At 36.7% G+C, this 21,270-nt stretch overlaps 1 protein-coding gene across 2 annotated transcripts in view; it reads left to right on the plus strand.

The window, feature by feature from the left end:
- The window catches only part of PCB (Pyruvate carboxylase), a 553,291-nt gene that overhangs the window by 152,481 nt on the left and 379,540 nt on the right, over positions 1 to 21,270 (plus strand). For both annotated transcript variants that reach the window (XM_090392830.1, XM_090392839.1), the window contains one exon: positions 12,172 to 12,317. In XM_090392830.1, the coding sequence (XP_090248956.1) occupies positions 12,172 to 12,317 (146 nt within the window). The remainder of the gene's footprint in view (positions 1 to 12,171; positions 12,318 to 21,270) is intronic.

Below are 21,270 nucleotides of genomic sequence, written 5' to 3' on the forward strand. Positions count from 1 at the left end.
AATCACTCTTGCATATAGAAATAAAAAAGATATATCACAATTCATCTAATATACATTTAAATTTACATACACACAATTTCTTATAATAAATTTTACAGAATAAACTAAATAAAATGAATGACATTTTTATACTGTCTTTTTACTGCTATTACATATTCTAAGATTAAATAATTAATAAGAACAAAACTCAAAGCATTTATGTGAATAATATATTACAAGCAAGAGACTAACAACAAATAATATTTACAAGTCTTGCTTATTTCATAGTGGATTATGTTAAATGTGAATGAAGTATTAAAACATAAAATATCTTCATTCACAATTTAACAGTAGTATATTTAGATTTTGCAAAGGCTTTTGATAGATTGCCACATGAGAAACTAGTAATTAAATTGGAAGTTGAAAATTAGTGCACTTAATTGGAGATTGACTTCTGATAGGTATCAACAGGTTATGTATGAGGGGGGGGGAGGAGTGATATCCCAGAAGAGAAAGGTCAATAGTGGTGTGCCCCAGGAGCCTGTTTTGGGGACATTGTTGTTTAATTTGTATGTAAATGACATTGGTCAAGGCTTAAAGGGTGATATACAGTTGTTTGCAGATGATACAAAGTTGGAAAAAACAAAGATGGGATGCAGAATTTATGTTTGGTGAGGATATGTTGTTAGAGGTGGAGGAAATAAGAGATCTGGGGGTGATAGTGGATAAGGATCTGAAATTTAGGGGACACATAGCCAAAATTGTGAACACAAAACAAAGGCTTATGGGAATGATACAGAGGACACTGACTTGTTAGAAGTAGGGAGATTCTTGTTCCATTGTATAAGGCTTTGATTAGGCCACACATGGACTAAAGTGCCCAGATTTGGTCACCTGGTTTTCATAAGGACAAAGATGTTGGACAGGGTCTAGAGGCGACTGACTAAGGTAGTTTCTAACCTCTGGAATGTCGAGTATGAGGAAAGATTGAGAAGATGCAATTTGCAGAGTTCTGGCAGACATGAGGAAGAGGAGAGATATGATAGAGACCTACAAGTTAGTAAGGGGTTGTTATAGGATCACTGCTGGAGATGTTCTACATAAAATAGTGGGAGATCAGGGGAGAACCAGAGGTCTTCCCTGGAAACTGAATAAATAGGGTGTGAGTAGGGGAGTGAGAAGCAGGTTTTTTTCATGCAGAGTTATGAATGATTGGAATGCCTTGCCTGAGAATGTGGTGTCTGCAGAAAATTTGAGTGTGTTTAAAGCACGGTATGATAAATAAATAAATAAATTCTGTGTGATGATACAGCGTTCCCCCTTTTTATGGGAGTTTACGATATCATTTAGTCCTCCCAAATTTTATCTGGGCTCCGGAACCGGCATAGGCTGATGAATCAGACCTATGGTTGGGTCAGTATTCCTCACTGTAATTCGTGTGTGTGTCCTCGGACCGGTTTACCTGCTTGCAGGATGAAAAACACCAGATAAACTGGCAGGAAAAACCCTGCTATCCATGCCCAAGACCAGCTAACTTGGCAATGGCTGAGGAAGATCCTTGAGCTCCTCACGTCGTTGACGGAATCGAACCTAGGACACTCCTTCCCCAGACATATGGTTGCGAAGCGCAAAGCCACTAGGCTTACCATGCGGACACGCTATGATGAGCTGTGTGTATGATACAAGGACCTCCCAGATGAGTCTTTGACTCCATGGGGGGGGGGGTCTTGGGTAATAATATATCTGTCCAAAGATCTGTATAGTAATCCAAGAATTCTTTTAAATCTATTTTGAAATTTATATTTGTAGTTTCTTCTTTGTAGTTAGAACTCCTAATGGCTTAAAGTACATAATTTGCTTCAATTTTAACTTATCCCCCCCCCCACCACCACTCAGAAGTGGAGAAAAAAAAATATATAAACAAAGTAGATTTCATGGAATTAAGTGGTATTACTTTAGGTGCTAGAGAACATTCTGAATTCATAAATGTTGAAAGTTTTTTTTTCAGTTGTTACTATAAATTAAAGATGTCAGGAAATTATATTCCTGGCCTTGTCCTTTATTCAAGTGTTAGCAAACAAAGTTTGTCCATGAAGTAATTTCACGACTGGGCTACTTGTGTATAGAGGCTAGTGGCTTCACAACACTTGCCCTAGTATCCCATGATGCAATGCACATATCCCGTGGACATACATAATACCGTACACCATGGGGTCAAGACTGATCTGGGTAGTGGCCCTTGCCATGGTGTATGGCATTATACATGTCTGTGGGACAGGAGATATTGGTCTATAGTTGTCAATATTCTCTTTTTCTCCTTTTTTATTTATTTATTTTTTATGGATGAGGATGGTTTAGATGATTTCCATTCCTCAGATATTCTACCTTCATTTGGGTACCAATTTAATCTTGTTGCTAGAGTTTTATAAAGAATATTTCATCCTGTCTTGATATCTTCTATTTCTATATCATCTGTTCCTGGTGCTCTCTCTTCTGTCAATATTTTTGGTGCTTCTTTATACTCTGTTAACCTGATTGAAGCAACATTTTCTGTAGGTCAGTGGTTACTATAGTAATTCTCAACGATTTTTCCCATTTCTATTCTGTTTGTTTTCCTGATATTCTATTTATCTAAGAGAGCTGGTACTGTTTATCTCATCCTTAATTCCACTTCTACCTTTTATAGGCTCCGTTGCTTTTCTGATGCCTCTTTTTTTTTTTTTTATTATTCTAAATTTGGTGTAACCTTTTTGTATTTTTATTCTCAGTAACTTGCTAATCAATATATATATTCTAAATGAGTGTGATCTTAACTCTCTTCTTTTATGTAGCAGTTCAAGTATTTCTTGGCTGAGATGCTCCCTGCAATTCTTTTATCATAAATTCTGCCTGTGTTATGCATTGTTTTTTTTGTTGGTTGAATTTGGCATATTTGTCTATATCTTCTTCCAAGCTCCACTCAGTCTGCTTAACTAATTTATCAAACTGCTTCCTATCAATACATTTTGGTTTGATATTGCTCATATCAAACATTGTTCATATCATATGTAGGTCGAGTGATTATTATGGGGACTTCAACTATGGAGATATAGACTGGAATGAAGAAAGATCACAGGGCAGGAGGGAAATAGAATTTATACATCTGCTGAGAGAGAGAGAGAATTAAGGCAGCATGTGATGGAGGGGACTAGGGGGTGGAAGTGTATTGGATCTGGTCATGGGATCAGAAGAGCTATCCATAACCTAGGTGAAAACATTGCCTCTAATTGGTGAAAGTGACCATGCAGTCTTGACTTGGCAGATTATAAAACATGAATATTCTATCAAGAAGGGGTATTTGTGGAACTACAAGGTAGGTGATTGTCACCCGTAGGAAGAACCTTAAATCTATACCATGGCATAAAACACTGCAGGGTAAGGATGTTAACAGTGCATGGGATATAGTTAAGGGTCATCTAGAGAAAGCAGTATTATCTTGCATGCCTAGGATAAGAAGGGTTAATCGGGTAGGAGTTAATGGATGAGTAATATCATTGAGCATGAACTGTAGAAGAAGAAAATTCTGTGGCAGGTATATAAAGAGAAAGGTGACCAGAAAAGTCATGAACAATACAAGGCTCAGGCAAGAAAGGTAATCAGCATGACATGGCAAGGAAGGCAAAATCATAGCCAAGAATATAGCGAAGCAGGCCAAACAAAATCCCACAGTTCTTTCATTACGTGGCAAGTAAGAGGAAGAATGATTATGGAAGAGTAACCTTAATTGAGTGATGATGGTCATGAGGTGACAGAAGCAGATAAAATAGTCGAATTACTGAGTGACTACTTTGTAAGGGTATATCATTCTAGTGAGGTTACTGCTTTAACTTATGTGACAGACACTAATGTGAAAACTGAGGTTGATGAATTGGAGTTTCTTAGGATATCCTTACTCTGCAGTTAAGGTTTTGGAAGAATGTGCAAGGGATCTGGCAATGTCTTTGACTAGGCTCTTTACTTTAAATCTCAACTTTAGTAGAGTTGCAAGGGAGTGGAAAGAGGGAAAAATAATTCCTTTGTACAAGGGAGGTTCTAAGAATACAGTAGCAAATTATAGACCAATTAGGATCTCAGGCATGGTGATAAAAGTACTAGAAAAATTGGTAAAAAAGAGAATTCAAGAATGGGTAGATAAAAATATGATACTGTATGAGAGTCAACATGCTTTGTGAAACGTCAGTTTTGCCTTAGTAATTTACTAAATTTTTATAATAGAGTATGAGCTGAGATAAAGGAATTGGCTACAGAATGATTTTGCAAAGGCATTTGACAGAATACCACTATAAATTAGAACAAATGGGGATGAATATAACATTGGTTAAGTTGATAGGAGGGTAGCTGCTGGACAGATATCAAAAAGTGGTATATGAAAGGCAAAATGGAGGCAAAAACAGATGACTAGTAATGGTCCTAACACTGTGCCACTAGGTTCAGTGCTGGGGCCATTGCTGTTTAATTTGTACATAAATGATACAGGAAATAACTTGAAAGGAAATATTAATTTGTTTGCTGATTATGTGAAATTAGAGTAATAGTTAATCGAGGCAATGTGGAGAGCTTGCAGGACGATTTAAATGGGTTGTCAGTATGGGCAAAAGTTAATGGGTGTCAGTTTTATGTCAAGAAATGTATAGTTATGCATTTTGGGATAAATAGATTACAAGCCATGTATCACATTGATGGCACTATACTCCAGGAAATAGATGAGCTAGAGATTTAGGGATGGGTGGTAGACAGGGTTAAAGTTTAGAGGATATATTGCTAAAGTTGCTATGGTAGCACATAAGATTACTTGGCTTTTGAAGAACACATTGACAAGTAGAAATAAGGAAGTTGTAATTTCTTTTTATAAGGCCTTGATATGCCCACATCTGTATTACTGTACTCAAGTGTGGTCCCCTGAGTTTCTTGGGGATGAGGAGTGGTGGAAAGGATTCAGAGGCGAGTGACCTAGATGGTGAGTGATCTGTGGAATGTTCCCTATGAGGACTGAAGGTTTGTGTGTGTGTGTGTGTGTGTGTGTGTGTGTGTGTGTGTGTGTGTGTGTGTGTGTGTGTGTGTGTGTGTGTGTGTGTGGATTGCAGAAGTTGGTTGGTAGGAGAAAAAGAGTGGATATGATAGAAACATATTTAAGTTGCTTAAAGGGTTTTGTAGGATAGATGCAGGGGAAATATTTCAACACTTAGCTAAAGGGACCAGAACAAGTTGTCATCCCCTGGAAGTTGAATAACTGTGTGGTTAGTAGGGTGTGAGGAAAAGATTTTTTTTGTTGGAGAGTTGTGAATGAGTGGAGTGGGTTGCCAGAGTTAGTTGTGAGTGCTTTTTCTATTAATAGGTTGAAGTAGAAGTATGATAGATTCGGTCTCCCGGGATGAGTCTTCGGACTCCATGGAGGTGTCCGTATAATAATGTTTTTGCTTTTTATCTTTGGCTCTTTAATGGTCTGTGATTTCAGCGTATGCCACAATATGTTTTCCCAGTTGCTCCAACACTTTTTATGTAGAAAGTATTTTACCTTGGGTATGATAAATGTTAAAAATACCAAGCAATTTTAAACCTGGTTTTCCCAAGTAAGCAAACAGACAAACAAGTCAAGTTTGCACCTGCAAGTGATGCAAGTCTAGCTGATCCTACAGGTAGTGCAAGACCAAGGCAACTCATGGTAAAGGTGGCATAAGCTCTGATCACTAATCTTAATATTTACCCTTAATGCCAAAACACATCTCCAAGAAGGGGATGTATGATGTTTTGTATTAAAGGCAAGGGGCCACTACCCAGACCGGTTTCGACCTTTATTGAGGTCTCATCAGTGGGAGCTAGGCTGGAAATACCAAGATTTTAGTAATACAGAGCTTATAAGTATTTTACCAGAACAAGTTACCATAAGGTGTTTTAACCTTATTAAATAAAAATCTCAGGAGGAGATATAAATGTAGAAAGTATTTTACCTTGGGTATGATAAATGTTAAAAATACCAAGCAATTTTAAACCTGGTTTTACTCCATTTCCCAAGTAAGCAAACAGACAAACAAGTCAAGTTTGTGCCTGCAAGTGGTGCAAGTCTAGCTGATCCTACAGGTAGTGCAAGACCAAGGCAACTCTTGGTAAAAGTCGAAAATATAGGTCGAAACCTGTCTAGGTAGTGGCCCCTTGCCTTTAATACAAAACATCATACATCCCCTTCTTGGAGATGTGTTTTGGCATTAAGGGTAAATATTAAGATTAGTGATCAGAGCTTTTGCCACCTTTACCACGAGTTGCCTTGGTCTTGCACTACCTGTAGGATCAGCTAGACTTGCATCACTTGCAGGTGCAAACTTGACTTGTTTGTCTGTTTGCTTACTTGGGAAATGGAGTAAAACCAGGTTTAAAATTGCTTGGTATTTTTAACAACACTTTTTATGATTCTTTTGCAATTTCATAATGTAGTTTGTTTCATTTCTTTTTACTCCATTTGGTGATCTTCAGATGCTCTCTTCTTTCTTTTCTTTCATCTATTCCCCATGGACCACATATTTCTCTCCATTGGCTTTTACCAGTTTGGCATTGAAATCCCCACATACTATTGTATATATGCTTTTGTCTTGTAAACTGTGTTCTGTTTGCTTGTTGTAGAAATCTTCATTTCATCATCAGCTGCAGAAATAGGAGCATAGCAGACTAGTAATTTTAATGTTTTTATTTAGCCAACTTGAACAATCAGTTTTCCTACTCTTTCTGATAAAATTTTGCATGACAGTTAGACATTTTTGATTTGTTTTGGTCCAGCTATAAATCCTACAGTTCATCAAGGAAGACTTGGTAAATCCTTCCATTTTTCAGTCAGGGTAGCTCATCTTTGTTTCACATAATTCCAGAAAATCAAATCTGAGGTTCATTCGCTCTTAGAAGAACGGCTACTTGAAAGTCCTTATATTGCCTCTGCTCTCAAAGAGACAAAACCACCACCTTTGTGCTTTGTGTTACATGAGCTATGCAGGATTGTGTGTGTGTGTGTGGGGGGGGGGGGGCAGTGCTTCTGAGAAATTTCCATCTTTGCTTTGGTCAAATATTCCACTACTTCTCCTGACTAGGTTATGAAGTGTGGAGGATAGTAACCTTCATTTACTGAGGCTGTAGATGCCACCATTGATCAGTGAAAAAAAAAAAAAAATTGGTTTTTATTTGCCTTATTAACAGAAACAAATACCAATGCCAATTTTTTTCAATGTTACCTTTTATTGGTGGTGGTGGCCCCCACCACATCGATTTCTTGTTCTTCTTTTTTCTATTTTCCACAACTTTTTCATCTTCTAGCTCTATAATGTCCAACTGCTCTATATGTTCATTATCAACTTCCAATTTCAGCTCTTTATCTAGCAGCAGCAGCACTGTTTTGTCACTGGTTTCATAAGTCTTTGTCAAATCCTGTGAATGTATGAACATGCATGGCAGCATCTTCAAGCCACCATTCATGCACTCTGTCACCTCATTCCATTCTTTGTACTATGCAAGATATTATATTCCTTCCCAAAGTATCTGAAGGATCTTTCAAACTCAGCAATAGCTTGGACAAAAAAAAGTATTTCTTAAATAATATGCCTTGAAGGCAGCAATAACACTCTGGTCCATGTCCACTACAACTCCTAGATCTCTCATCTCCTATACCTCTTTCAAAATTTTCTTACACAGAGAAAATTTTGAACTCATACTTGGCATTTCCTCATTGCTTACCAAACTTCAGACTCTTTCACTTTATGTGAAACTGTCAGTTTACTGTTGTAGTCTATTCAAGTTCTCCTGTACGGTCACAACCCCTTCTCGACTTCTCATTGTTCTCCCCCATTTTGTATCATCTCTTCAAAGAATTGCATATCTCTAGTTAAACACGTCCCGGTGTCATTAATATACAAGTTGAACAGCAATGGCCCCAAAATGGACCTCTGTGGCACACCAATAGTGACTTTCCTCTTTCAGGATAGTTGTACTCCAATATATAACTTGCTTATGCTTTTCTGACAGCCAGTCAACTACTCAGCTTGCCAGTCTGTTATCCAGTCCTGTTCATTTCAATTTAGTTCCCAGCTTGTCATGTGGCAATCTATCAAAAGCTTCACACAATTTAAGTCTACCATTGCATATGTGTCTTCCCTGTCCAACGCATTCATTATCTTGTTTATAGTACAAAAGCAAATTTGTAAAGCATAACCTGTCTTTAAAAAACCCATGCTAACAATCAGATAATACTGCTGTTATCATTCCATTTCTGTATTCTAGCTCTCACCAAGTCCAGTACCTTAACTATAACTCCAGATACAGATTGGCCTGTAATTTGTAACTGCAGCCTTCTCACCACCTTGGTGAAGTGGAACAATTTTACCTTCTTTCCACTCCGCTTCAGACCTGTGCTATTGCTAAATGGCCAAGGTATGTTAAGGCTACCTTGGCATACCTTGGTCAATTCCCTGGAACATTCCCTCAGGATCTGTGGTGGTGGTGGTGTCATTAAATCTGTTTTATTGATGACATGCATATCTATTTTTTCATACCTCCTGCTCACTCATAATTAAGCCATCCTCTACACTTGAACTTCTCATGATTTCGCACTAATGCAGGTAAAACATCTTGATGAATTGTTCACTGACTACCTCGACTGTGGCCTTTGCAGCAGTTTCCAATCTATTGTCTTCATCCATTAACATTATCTTAACATAATCATCCTTCTTTCTACTTGCCATCTATTGAAAAATTCGGAATTTTTCTTGGCCAGATTTGTTAAATTCTACTCATACTGTAGCTCTGCTGTACTTACTGAGTCACCTTGCTGGCCTGCTCTTTATACTCAGTTTGGTAGCATATTCTATAGTTGTTAAATGTATTCTTTTTTGTATGTCATGAGCAAGATGTTTTGCAACATTATTCTTATCTTTATCTACTGAAGTCTTGATTAGAAGTGAAATAATTATTTATTTACTACTATTAAATATTAGAGGGAATTATAATTTTGCATAAACTGTCAAATGTTGTAATATGTATTGTATATAGTGAACGAAATGTTGTCAGTAACAAGGGAAGTGAAAGTTACCACTGTAATTCATGCAATGAATAATTAAATGAGCTTACCTCAATGGGTCAAAGATTAAGATGAAGAATTGTTACAATGTTCGCTTGTTTCACTTTGAAATCATAATTAAGTAAACTTTTCTGCACTGTGAAGAAAGAACTTTGTCATTTCAAGCTGACCACTGGAAAGCAGTAATGGCAGTACAATAGTGGACTTGAGCAGAAGTTTCTCAGTTGCATTTCCAAGCATGTGCAGAAGTAAAAAATTATGGAACATTGTTAGGTGCTCAGCTGTTCTAGGCACAGCAAGAAAAATCTGGAGTTTCTCCTGTTTAATATATGAAGACTGGACAGAAATTAGAAGAAAAGTTAGAAATTGAAGACAGAGAGGATATCCTTGTATAAAGAGATAAGTGAAAAATTTATTGTAGTTATTAATCTATATAGGATTTATTTCAGTTAAAACCAAAAGGAACTTTATGATATGTTTTTAGTAGTGTATGCAGTGGAGCTCACTTCCACTTTCATATAGAAAGTGAAGTTATAGAAGTGTCTTGGGCTAATTTAATTTGATGTTGTATTTATCTTTTGGTTTATAAGAGAGTGAACCCTCATAATGGGTTTAAGTGAGTTATTATTGTTGTTTATGAGGTTAAGTTGTTTGAAATATCTTGTGGTACAAGCCTATTTGTAAGGTTAATTAGGAGTTCAGTTTTAAGTGTTTTCTTTTAAGAATTTATGAAGTTTAAGTTTGAATTTAAGAGTTTTAACTACTAGGAATGTGTAGAGGGGTGAAGTAAAAAAAACATACACACACACTCCAACACATGCATACAATATAATAACTAAAATATATGTATGAATGGCTAAAATTCGTTACTGCTATTAACGTTACTGCCAAACCACCATGGAGTCACTCATTGCATGAAGTACACACAGAAAGCTGATCAAACTGTGCCTTAAACTCATTCAGTGTGTCTGCATTCACCATGCTCTCAGGCAATGCATTCCATGCTATAACTCCAAGCTTATCTGCTAATCTTCTCATAATTACTGGTCTTGTCGTTTCACGTGGATCCTTTCTTTAGAGTAGTCCTGTATGTCTGGCCACCACCCAGGTGATCATTTCATGGTCATCCTGACCAGCTAGGAGGAAATGTGATTCCCCACTTACAACACATCTTCTGATGAAGTGATTAGATCTAAGTTTCATGATCCTCATGTGCCTTCCTTTACAGACTGCCTAAGATAGTTATCTCTCGAGAACATAGCTTTTAGATATAAGGACAGTGATTTTTATCTCTTCGTTCCAGTCTATATTACCATAATTAAAATCACTCATAATAATCATCCTTCCCTTGTTTACTAACTCAAGTTGCTTATGCATTTCTTCAAACCCTCTGCTCATCCTCCCCACACTGACCTATAGCAATGACTAAATATCTCTTCCTGTAACTTTATTTCACACCATACTGCCTCAAAACCATTGCCACTATTTCTATTTTGCATCTCCACTTTATGCAGACATACCTCTACTGCTGTCATCAGCATTTCCCCCCCCCCTCTAATTGTCCTTTCTATTCTTCCATTTCTCTTCCTGTCAGGATATCATTAACTCATTGAACAAAGCCATTTTCTTTCCCTTATTTCTGATGCTCCTGGCATTCGTAAATAAACTTGTCAATTTGCTTTAAGGTCTATAACCATTTCTACTCATGATGCTTGGTTGTGATTTCCCCACACCTGCCTATGTCCAATGACCTTTATCACCACTTAGCCCATATATCTCCTCAGACTCAACTACCCAGAATCCCAGCCATCTCATTCCTGTGGTTGACCATCTTCACACACACACACATTCATTCTACTGTTTCCAACAACCACTCTCCTTATGCTGTCCACCCTGTGACTCCTCCCTTTCCTTGTCTTTCTTATGTTTTTGTTCTCTCACACTACTACTATCATTTATAACCACTTCAGACTCACCAGTTCCTCTTGCCTAATCTCTTGTTCACATTATTCATTACACTTGCTTCTAGCAACATTCTCTTCAGTTGACTTACACCAAATCCATTTAAATCTAATTCATCACTTTTGTACAAATCCCTTTCCTCAGATACATCCCACACATTTACAAACTTTCCTCTCTTCTTCCATTACAGCTCTGCCAACATATTATTCATGATTCTCACTCTCTGTCTCAAACTGGTCACTATTATACCTACCACACTTATCTTTCACTCTCCTCAATAACCTCTGATATCCATCCTTACATTCTCCTTATGTCCAACTAAATCATTTGTTCTTACAACCACCTCTAACTCTCTTCATTGTTTACTTCTAATATCCAATGCATCAGTTGCCTCATTTAATCGTTCCTCTTGGAGAACACACCTTGTGGGATTCTCTCATTTATCACACCTCTAATAATGAAATCTCTATACATTGCTACTCTAGAGTCATTTGTCACCTGGTCCTCCTTTCTTTCATTCTATCCTTTTGCACTCTTTCATTCTAATCCACCAAACTTTTAATCTTACTACACACATACCTCATCTTATGTCACATTGTGATTTTTATTATAAGTTAAAAAAAATATTGTGCAGATGATGATCCTTCACATGAAGGGATATGACTTTTTTTTTAATGCAATGGAAATTTAATGCACGCATTTATGTGTACACATTAGAAATACACATATAATTTTTAAATGGCTGCCAGGTAGTCTAAGCAGTTAATATCTCCCACTTTTCAATCTATATGTTGTGCATCCTGTTGTTATATACAGATGTTTGTGTTGCTGCAACTTGATGCATAAATTATTTGCTGCATCTCTGAACTTGTTTTCAGATTGAATTGTATCCTTTGACTATATATGGCTTTATTAGTTTTTCCTGTAGCTTTACAAAATATCCCAGACTTGTTTTATGAATAGCATGTATTTGAAAGAAAATCAGAACAGACCTTCTCTTGGATGCTGTTAAATGCAAATTTCATTTTTAAAGAAATAATGCATTGTATTGAATTGTTGGAAATAATTCTATTCATATTTGTAAGTAGATTCAGTGATAATCACTAATCATTGTTAAATTATTTGTTTTTTTTTGTTAGGGGTTAAAGTTGTTTCTGGCACTCCAACTCCAATCACAGAATCAAAAGATGCCACTGAATTTTGTCAGCAGCATGGTCTTCCAGTTATTTTTAAGGCTGCTTATGGTGGTGGGGGTCGTGGTATGAGGGTAGTCAAGGACATGAAGGCAAGTTTCTGAACATGTTTTTAAATTAATCTAGTTTTATTCTTGTATAGATGGTTATGGGGGAGGGGGGGAACTAAAACAGTAGTTACTTGAAAGTAAACACCAGATTGCATTTCAAATTTCATACTTCCACTATGCCTTCTCTGATCATTTCAGTTAACTTTTCCATATCAGTAATGTATTATATCAATTCACAGAAAAATTTACAAAAATCTATATTGTGTTATGTTGGAATCCATTAGTACTGTGCTCAAGTCTGAGCACAATACTAATGGATTCCATGTTTACATAGAGAGAACCTCTTGACTGACATAGAACCTACTGAGATTCTTCTTGAATGACTGCAGGTTTGTACTCATTGAGAAATACCAGTAAATTTCTGTTCTGAATTCTTAGAGGTAGATGGAATTTGAGATAAAATAAATCCACTAGTGCCTTTTTATTTCTAAAAGGGAGTAGATGATGCAGTTTAACCCTAACTAACTTTTGAAAACTGGAGAGAAGCTTATCTTTATCCTTAGCCAATCACAGGTTACCAGCCCAAGGCTACCAGTGATTTCAATAAGCATTTGGAAAGTATGGCAGACAACTGCCACCATCTTTTGGTCTCTAACCCTATCACTACATATTATTGTGCATGCAGAGTTGCACTATGAGCTAAACTTTACTGGGTCTTACTTTTATCTGCTTTACTGTTTGTATTACTGAATCTGCATTAATAATTTTGTCATTTCAAATATGGGAAGAGTAGTTTCTTGTTTACATTGTAATATGATAATTATCTATACTATCAGCATATTTCACAAGAAGATAACACATAAGCTGCCAAATATTTCTTGTGTAAATGACAAAATTATTAATGCAGATTTAGTAATACAAGCAGTAAAGCAGATTAAAGTAAGACCCAGTAAGGTTTAGCTCATAGTGCATCTCTGCATGCACACAGTTAACACTGAAGGATGCTAAGTAACAAGCAAAGAACTGACATCTTCAATTTTGATATCAGGTTTAATACCACTTCATAATGTGATCCATATAGATAATGAATTACAGAGGGGATAATGTTACATCCTTGTCTGACACCAGATTTAACATTAAACCATCTTCCTGTACTTCAATTCTAACTGCTGATTTACAACTCAAATAAAGACTAAATATTGCTTGATATAATGCCCATTGACACATAACTGTAGCTTTTGAATAGCTTCTCTCTCTCTCTTGGGACCTTGTCATTTTCCTTTCCCGGATCTACAAAACTTAAATACAGATCTTTGTTATATTCCCATGATTTCTCAACAATTTGTCGTAAAGTGAAAATCTGATCCTGACAGCCTCTATTTGGCCTGAATCCAGCTTGTTCTTCACCAAGCTTTTCTTCCACAATCCTTCTCAACCGTTTCTTAAGTATACATTGCTTGGATCAGTGCCATGGCATGTACAACTGCAAGGGCTGGACGTCGATAGAGCAAGGGAAGTGGTCAAGGAGCAGTTACAGGAGGTAATGGCTGATTGTATACCTAGGGTCCGAATAGTAAAACAAGTAGGGGTTAAATGGATGAATAACACCATTAAGCTTGAGCTGCAAAAAAAGAAACAACTGTGGAGGGAATTTAAAGAAAGGGGTGACCTGCAGGCACACGAACGGTATAAAGTGCAGGCCAGAAAGGTAACGAGTGTGGTAAAAAAAAGCAAAAGCGGATTATGAAAGGAAACTAGCTTTGCAAGCAAAAGAGAATCCAAAACAGTTCTTTCAATATGCTGCAAAAAAAAGGCAAAATGATTTTAAGGAATGACGATGGTAAGGAGGTCACTAAATCAGTCGATATAGTGGAGTTACTGAACGCGCACTTTGCAAAAGCATATCATCCAGGTGGTGACATTGAAAAAGTGAAGGAACCATTAGTTTATACGGGAATAGTGATGAATGAAGTGGAGGTGACCAGTTTATTACAGAACCTTAATGTGAACACATCTGTGGAATTGGATGGTATACCGGCACGAGTCTTGCGTGAAGCGGCTAAAGAATTATCAATGCCCTTGAACATGTTGTTTAATCTGAGTCTCAGGTCTGGCTTAGTCCCGAAGGTGTGGAAAGAGGGGAAAATAGTTTCACTGCATAAAGGAGGATCCAAGACTACGGTTGCAAATTACCGACCGATCAGCATATCAGGAGTCATTGTCAAGGTCTTAGAGAAAGTAGTCAAGGGAAAAATACAGGAATGGATTGATGAAAACGAGATACTGTACAGGGAACAGCATGGCTTTGTGAAGGGTAGATCATGCTTCAGTAACTTGCTCAAGTTTTATAACAAGGTGACGGTTGAACTGGATAAGGGAAATGGGTTTACAATGATACTGCTGGACCTGGCAAAGGCGTTTGACAGGATACCAAATGGAATACTAATCCGTAAACTACAACATATGGGATTGTATATAGGGTTGGTGAGATGGAAAGGTGGTTGGTTGATGGAGAGATATCAAAGAGTAGTTTATTCAGGAGTAGAGTCCATAAGACGGCCTGTGACTAGTGGTGTGCCGCAGGGTTCTGTTGTTGGACCACTGCTGTTTAATCTGTTCATTAACGATATAGGGAAGGATCTAAGTGGAACAATTCATTTGTTCGCTGATGATGCAAAGTTGGGTAGGGCAATAGTGAATGCAGAAGATGTCAAAGTCTTGCAGGATAACTTAGATAGATTGGAGTTCTGGGCTAAGGAGAATGGATGTCAATTTAATGTGACAAAATGTAAGGTTATGCATTTTGGGGTGAAAAGATTAGCAGCAGTATACCACATTGGTGGAACTATACTCCAAGAGATTGATGAGGCCAGGGACTTGGGAGTGTTGGTGGATAAGGAGATGAAGTTTAGGGGGGCACACTGCAAAAGTAGCTAAATCAGCTCATCAACTCACTTGGTTGTTGAAAAATACCTTGATGAGCAGAGACAAGCAAGTTATTGTACCTCTGTACCGAGCCTTGATAAGACCTCATCTCGATTACTGTGCCCAGATTTGGTCACCTCGGTTCCTTCTTGATGGGGAGGAGGTGGAGAGGATCCAGAGGCGAGTGACTAAGATGATAACAGGTCTATGGAATGAACCATATGAGAACAGGTTGAAGATTTGTGGGTTGCAGAAACTAGTTGATAGGCGGAGGAGGGGAGATATGATTGAGACATTCAAATTGCTAAAGGCATTCTATAGGATTAATTCAGAGGATATTTTTGAGATCAGGACTGGTGGTGGGAGAACTAGGGGACACCTATGGAAGCTGGGCAAGAGTGTGGTTAGCAGAGGTGTTAGAGCTGGGTTCTTTACTTTTAGAGTGGTAAATGAGTGGAATAAGCTGCCAGAATCTGTTGTGGGTGCTATGACGGTGAACGAGTTCAAGACAAGGTATGATAGATACTGTGAGAATGTAATCGCATAGTTGTGTGGACATGATGTTTAGGGCCTCCCTCGATGAGTCTAAGGACTCCTGGAGTCGCCCGAAATAATAATAATAATAATACATGCGTGAATCTTACCAGGAACACTCAGTAGAGAAATACCTCTGTAATTCTCACATTCAATTTTATTTCCCTTTTTTATATATTGGTACCATGAGAACTCTACTCCAATCATCTGGAATTCATCCCTCTGTAAGACTTTTGCCTCCATACTTGAGCATTTCTGGTTGAATATCATCTACTCCTGCTGCCTTTCCACATTTCAGGCCTTTGATGGCTTTTTTCAGGAATACATATCCAAGTATGGATATGTATTCCTGACTTCATCCCTGTTGAGTGTTTTTTACCACTGTGCTATCACTGCTCGTTTCATTTAGCAATTTTTCAAAGTAATTACTCTATATTTCAAGGATATATTTTTCTCCAGTTTTCATGTCACCTTTATCATCTCTAATTCCTTTTACAGCACCCTTTCCTCCATTTCTGAGCTTCTTCAACATCCACCAGAATATTTTGCCACCTTCTTGATATTTATTTTCAATGTTCTTAGCAGAGTCCTCCCATGACTTTTTTTTTAGCTAATTTTACACAGTGTTTAGCTTTCTTACATTTGTCTCTGTATTCTCTAAGAGCACAAGCTGACTTATTTACCAGGAACTATTGATATGCTTTCTTCTTTTCCTTCACTGCCTCTTTAACTTCCTGTGTCCACCATGGAGTTCTGATTTTTCTATCCTTGCAGACAACTTCACCATATGCCTCTCTGGTTGAATCAGTCAGCGTTTTCCTCAGGGCTTGCTACTGAATCTCCAAGGTTTGGTTCCTGTTCTCAAACTTTTATTTTTAATTCAATAATGTTGTGTATTTTAGTCTACAGTTCACATCTGAGAGCTGCTTAACTTTTATTCACTTTAAAATTTTCTTATGTGTTCTTCTTTTCCATCATCATCATCAAATTGCTGCCATGTACCCTCAAGGGGTTTACAGGATATGATAGTACTACATGAAAAATTTTCATCATTACTAACTTCTTATCTACAATTTTCCTCCAAATCAGTCTGTTACTTGTCAAGACTCCAACACTACCAGATCTTATTTTTCTATCGTCTAAGGCGCTTTGTACCGTATCAATCAACCTATATCTTGGTCTTTCTCTGGGTCATTTTCATGCCAACTTGGCAGAGAACACTTGTTTTGCTAATCTTTCCTTGCTCATTCCGTTTAAGTGACCATACCACCTGAGATTAGCTCTGCGAACACATTCCTGAATGCTGACAATGTCAAGTTCTTTCCTAATATTCTCGTTTTTAATATGATATTGCCACTGATGCCATCTGTTCATGCCTCTAATCTTTCTCAGGACTCTCATATCTGCAGTCTCTAGTCTTTGGTCAAGTGTTTTACTTCTGACCCAGCTCTCAGATCCATAAGTTAAAACTGGTTTGAACACTGTCTTGTATACAGCTAATTTAGTGTTCCGACTAATTTCTCTCTTATTCCATATGAATTTATTCAATTGACTTCCTATCATACCAGCTTTGTTGATTCTGTTGTCTCTTTCCATATTTAATTTACCATCTTCACTAAAAATCATGCCTAAGTAGCTGAAATGTTTTATTTGTTCCACAGGTTCTCCATTCACAACACAGTTGATATTTTCAATGATTCTGCCTATTTTCATTGTCTTTGTCTTTTTATTGCTGACCTTCATACCATATCTATTACAACAGTTATTCAATTTAGTCAGAGAATCTTGCAGACTTGTAGCAGATTTATTTAGAAGTATAACATCGTCCACATAAAGCAAAGAGCTGACATTAACATCTCCAATTTTGATTCATGTTTCATGCCTTTCCACATTTCAAGCCTTTGATGGCTTTTTCTTCAAGTATAGATATGTATTTCTGACTGTATGCCTGTTGAGTGTTTTTTACCACTGTGCTATCACTGCTTGTTTCATTTAGCAATTTTTCGAAGTAATTACTCCATACTTCAAGGATATCTTTTTCTCCAGTTTTCATGTCACCTTTATCATCTCTAATTTCTTTTACAGCACCCTTTCCTTCATTTCTGAGCTTCTTTAACAACCTCCAGAATATCTTGCCACCTTCTTGATATTTATTTTCAGTGTTCTTAGCAGAGTCCTCCCAAGACTTTTCTTTAGCTAATTTTACACAGTGTTTAGCTTCCTTACATTTGTCTCTGTATTCTCTAAGAGCACAAGCTGACTTATTTACCAGGAACTTTTGATAAGCTTTCTTCTTTTCCTTCACTGCCTCTTTAACTTCCTGTGTCCACCATGTAGTTCTAATTTTTCTATCCTTGAAGACAACTTCGCCACATGCCTCTCTAGATGAATCAATCGGGGTTTTCTTCAAGGCTTGCCACTGAATCTCCAAGGTTTGATTCCTGTTCTCAAACTCTTTCATTTTTCCTTCAATAATCTTTGTGTATTTTAGTCTACAGTACACATCTGAGAGCTGCTCAACTTTTATTCGCTTTAAAACTTTCTAACATGTTATTCTTTTCAATATGAAATTCAATTTTATCCTGCTCCAGACTAAATAGTGATCACTTCCAATTTCAAATCCTCTGTACACTCTGGTGTCCTGCCCCAGGGAGAAAACATCACTATTAATTGACAATAACATAGTCAATGAGACTTTTCTTATTCCTTGCCTCTTCTCTCCTTGTGAATTTGTGCACATTTTTATGTTGGAACATGGTGTTAGTAATAACCAGTCCATGTCCTGAGCAGAAATCCAACAGGTATTTGCCGTTATTATTAGCTTTGCTCTTTTCTCCAAATTTTCTCAAAACATTTTTGTATGTCTGACAATCACTTCCTACTCTGCTATTTAGATCCCTAACAAGGACCAAATTTTCCTTTTTCATTGTGTAAGTAGCTTTCTCTAGAGCCTAAAAAAATTCCTCTACTTCTACCTTAGTAGAACCTTCTGTGGGACCATAGGTACAAATAAGTCTCATTGTCCAGTTCCCCATTCTGATATTTTGCCCAAATCACTCTACTTGACACTGCCTGCCATTCAAGAAGATGAGCCTCATATTTTATGTTGAATACTATGGCTACTCCTTCTTTTCCTTGATTGTTATTGCCTGAACTTAACATTTTGTATTTATTGCTCAGAAAGATCTCACCAGTTTTTGTCTTTTTTGTTTCAGTCACCCCTATTATGTCGATCTGGTACTTATCCAATTCCTCAGCTAGCTCCATTTCTTTGTTCATTCGGGCTTCTTATGTTAATAGTACTGATCTTGATCTCTGGTGATGTTTCTCATCTCCACCGTTGAGAAAACAACGGTGGCCTTGTTTAACCGAGTGACGTCCCAGCTGTCATGAAATGTTGTCATGTTGTACCATCATTTTATATTTTGATTTAACCAATAAGAATACAATTTGTATTCTTATTGGCTTAAATCAAATTTGGTTAATTCCCAAATTGCCAGCCTATCTTCATTCATTTAGTATCCAGGTAGATTCCTAACAGGGTGCACCACGAGAAGGTGAGGATTGGGCATTAGGTTAGAGGCACAGATCGGTTCTTTGCATTCCTTTAAAGGCTATGTGGAGCTCTCCTCTCAGTTATATAGCTTTGACCCTTAAGCACCCTAGGTAATATCAATAAATTGAAAAAAAAAATTGAAAACAAAGTTTGTCCTTATTGGAGATCTAAACAGCTTCTGCTGGTGTACATGATTATCAGGCCTATTTTAATATTTTTGGAACATATAGAGAAAAATGCAAAGCTAGTAATAAGTACCTGATATATTTCTGTTGAGGACAGGGTCTAGTTATTACTAATACCATTGTCCAACATAAAGATGTACGCAAATTCACATGAGAGAAGATGTAAGAAATAAGAAGTCTCTTCGACTATGTTATAATTGCTAGTGATATTTTACCTCTTGTTTTAAGACCCAAGAGTATACAGAGGATTTGAAATTGGAAGTGATCACTATTTTAGAAATTGAATATCATATCTAAAAATAAAAAAAAAAGTTTTAAGAAAGTTTTAACAAAAATCAAATTTGAGCATCTTTCAATGATTAATTATAGACTTAAATACATAAACATTATTCAGGAAAAATTTCGAGTTTGAAAGCAAGAACCAAACCTTGGAGATTAAGTGGTAAACTCTGGAAAAAAAAAATGTACAGAAGATTCAGTTAGAGAGTCATGTGGTGAGGTTGTCTGCAAGAATAGAAAAATCAGAACTCCATGGTGGACTCTGGAAGTTACAAACAGTTGAGAAAAGAAGAAAGCATATTGAAAGTTCCTGCCAAGTAAGTCACTAGAAAAAAGCCATAATAAAAAAATGTGAAATTTGGGAAGGCTGAAGTGAATGATGGTCAACCAGAAATGTTCATATATGGAAATATAAGTTTTTTTACAGTGGCTACATTGTATAATTCAGAAGGCCTGTTCAGAGAGTCGAATTCTAAATGATCGGCATACAACTCTCATATCTCTCTCTATAAAATGGAAGATAAAACTGATTATGAGAATTGCAGAGAAATTTTCCTATACAGTATGCCTGGTAAGATTTATACATTGTATACCTGAGAAAAACTATGAAAAGGAAGCTTAGAGAAGAAATCAGGCTTGGTGCAAGTGGATTTCAGGAACAGATTTTCAGCTTATGACAGATAGTTGAGAAATCATGGGAATATAACAAGGATCTGCATTTGTTTTGTAGATCTGAAAAAGACTATAACAAAATGACTATTGAGAATGCTGTGGTTATGTGGTGTAAAATTGGGACATTATGTCGAGCATGTATAGTTTATTTGAATTGTAAATCAGCAGTTAGAATTGAAGGAAGTACAGGAAGATGGTTTGATGTAAAATCAGGTGAGACAAGAGCGTATATTATCTCCACTGTTATTCATCATCTGTATGGATCACATTATGTTGGCAGTATTAAACCTGATATCAAAATATTGGATATATTAATCTCAGCTCTTCATTTTATGTAAATAATGTTATACTTCTAAATAAATTGGCACAAATCTGCAGGATTTCCTTACCAAAGTGGTCAACTAATGTAATGATTGTGTTTTGAAAATCAGCAAAATAAAAAATAAAAAAAAGACAAATTAGGTAGGGACATTGAAAAGTTTCAACTGCATTCTGAAATGAGAACTTATAGAACAATTCAAACATTTCAGCTATTTAGGTGCAACTTTTATTGAAGATGGCAAATTAATATGGAAGTAGACGACAGAAATAGCAAAGCTGGTATGTATGGTAGGAATTCAAACAAATAAATTTATATTGAATAGGAGACAAATTAGTCATAACACTAAACTATCTGCATGCAAGTCGGTTTTCAAACTGATTTTCTCTGATGGATCTGAGAGCTGAGTTAAAAATTACACTTGATCAGAGACTGTAGTCCACAGATACAAGTTTTGAGAAAGGTTAAAGGAGTGAATATATGGCATCAGTGTGAGTATTGTATTAAAATGAAGGTGGTAAGAAA

This window comes from Typopeltis vanoorti, chromosome 1, assembly GCF_054136105.1.
Source record: "Typopeltis vanoorti isolate ZY-2024b chromosome 1, IOZ_Tvanoo_1.0, whole genome shotgun sequence".
Classification (NCBI taxonomy): domain Eukaryota; kingdom Metazoa; phylum Arthropoda; class Arachnida; order Uropygi; family Thelyphonidae; genus Typopeltis; species Typopeltis vanoorti.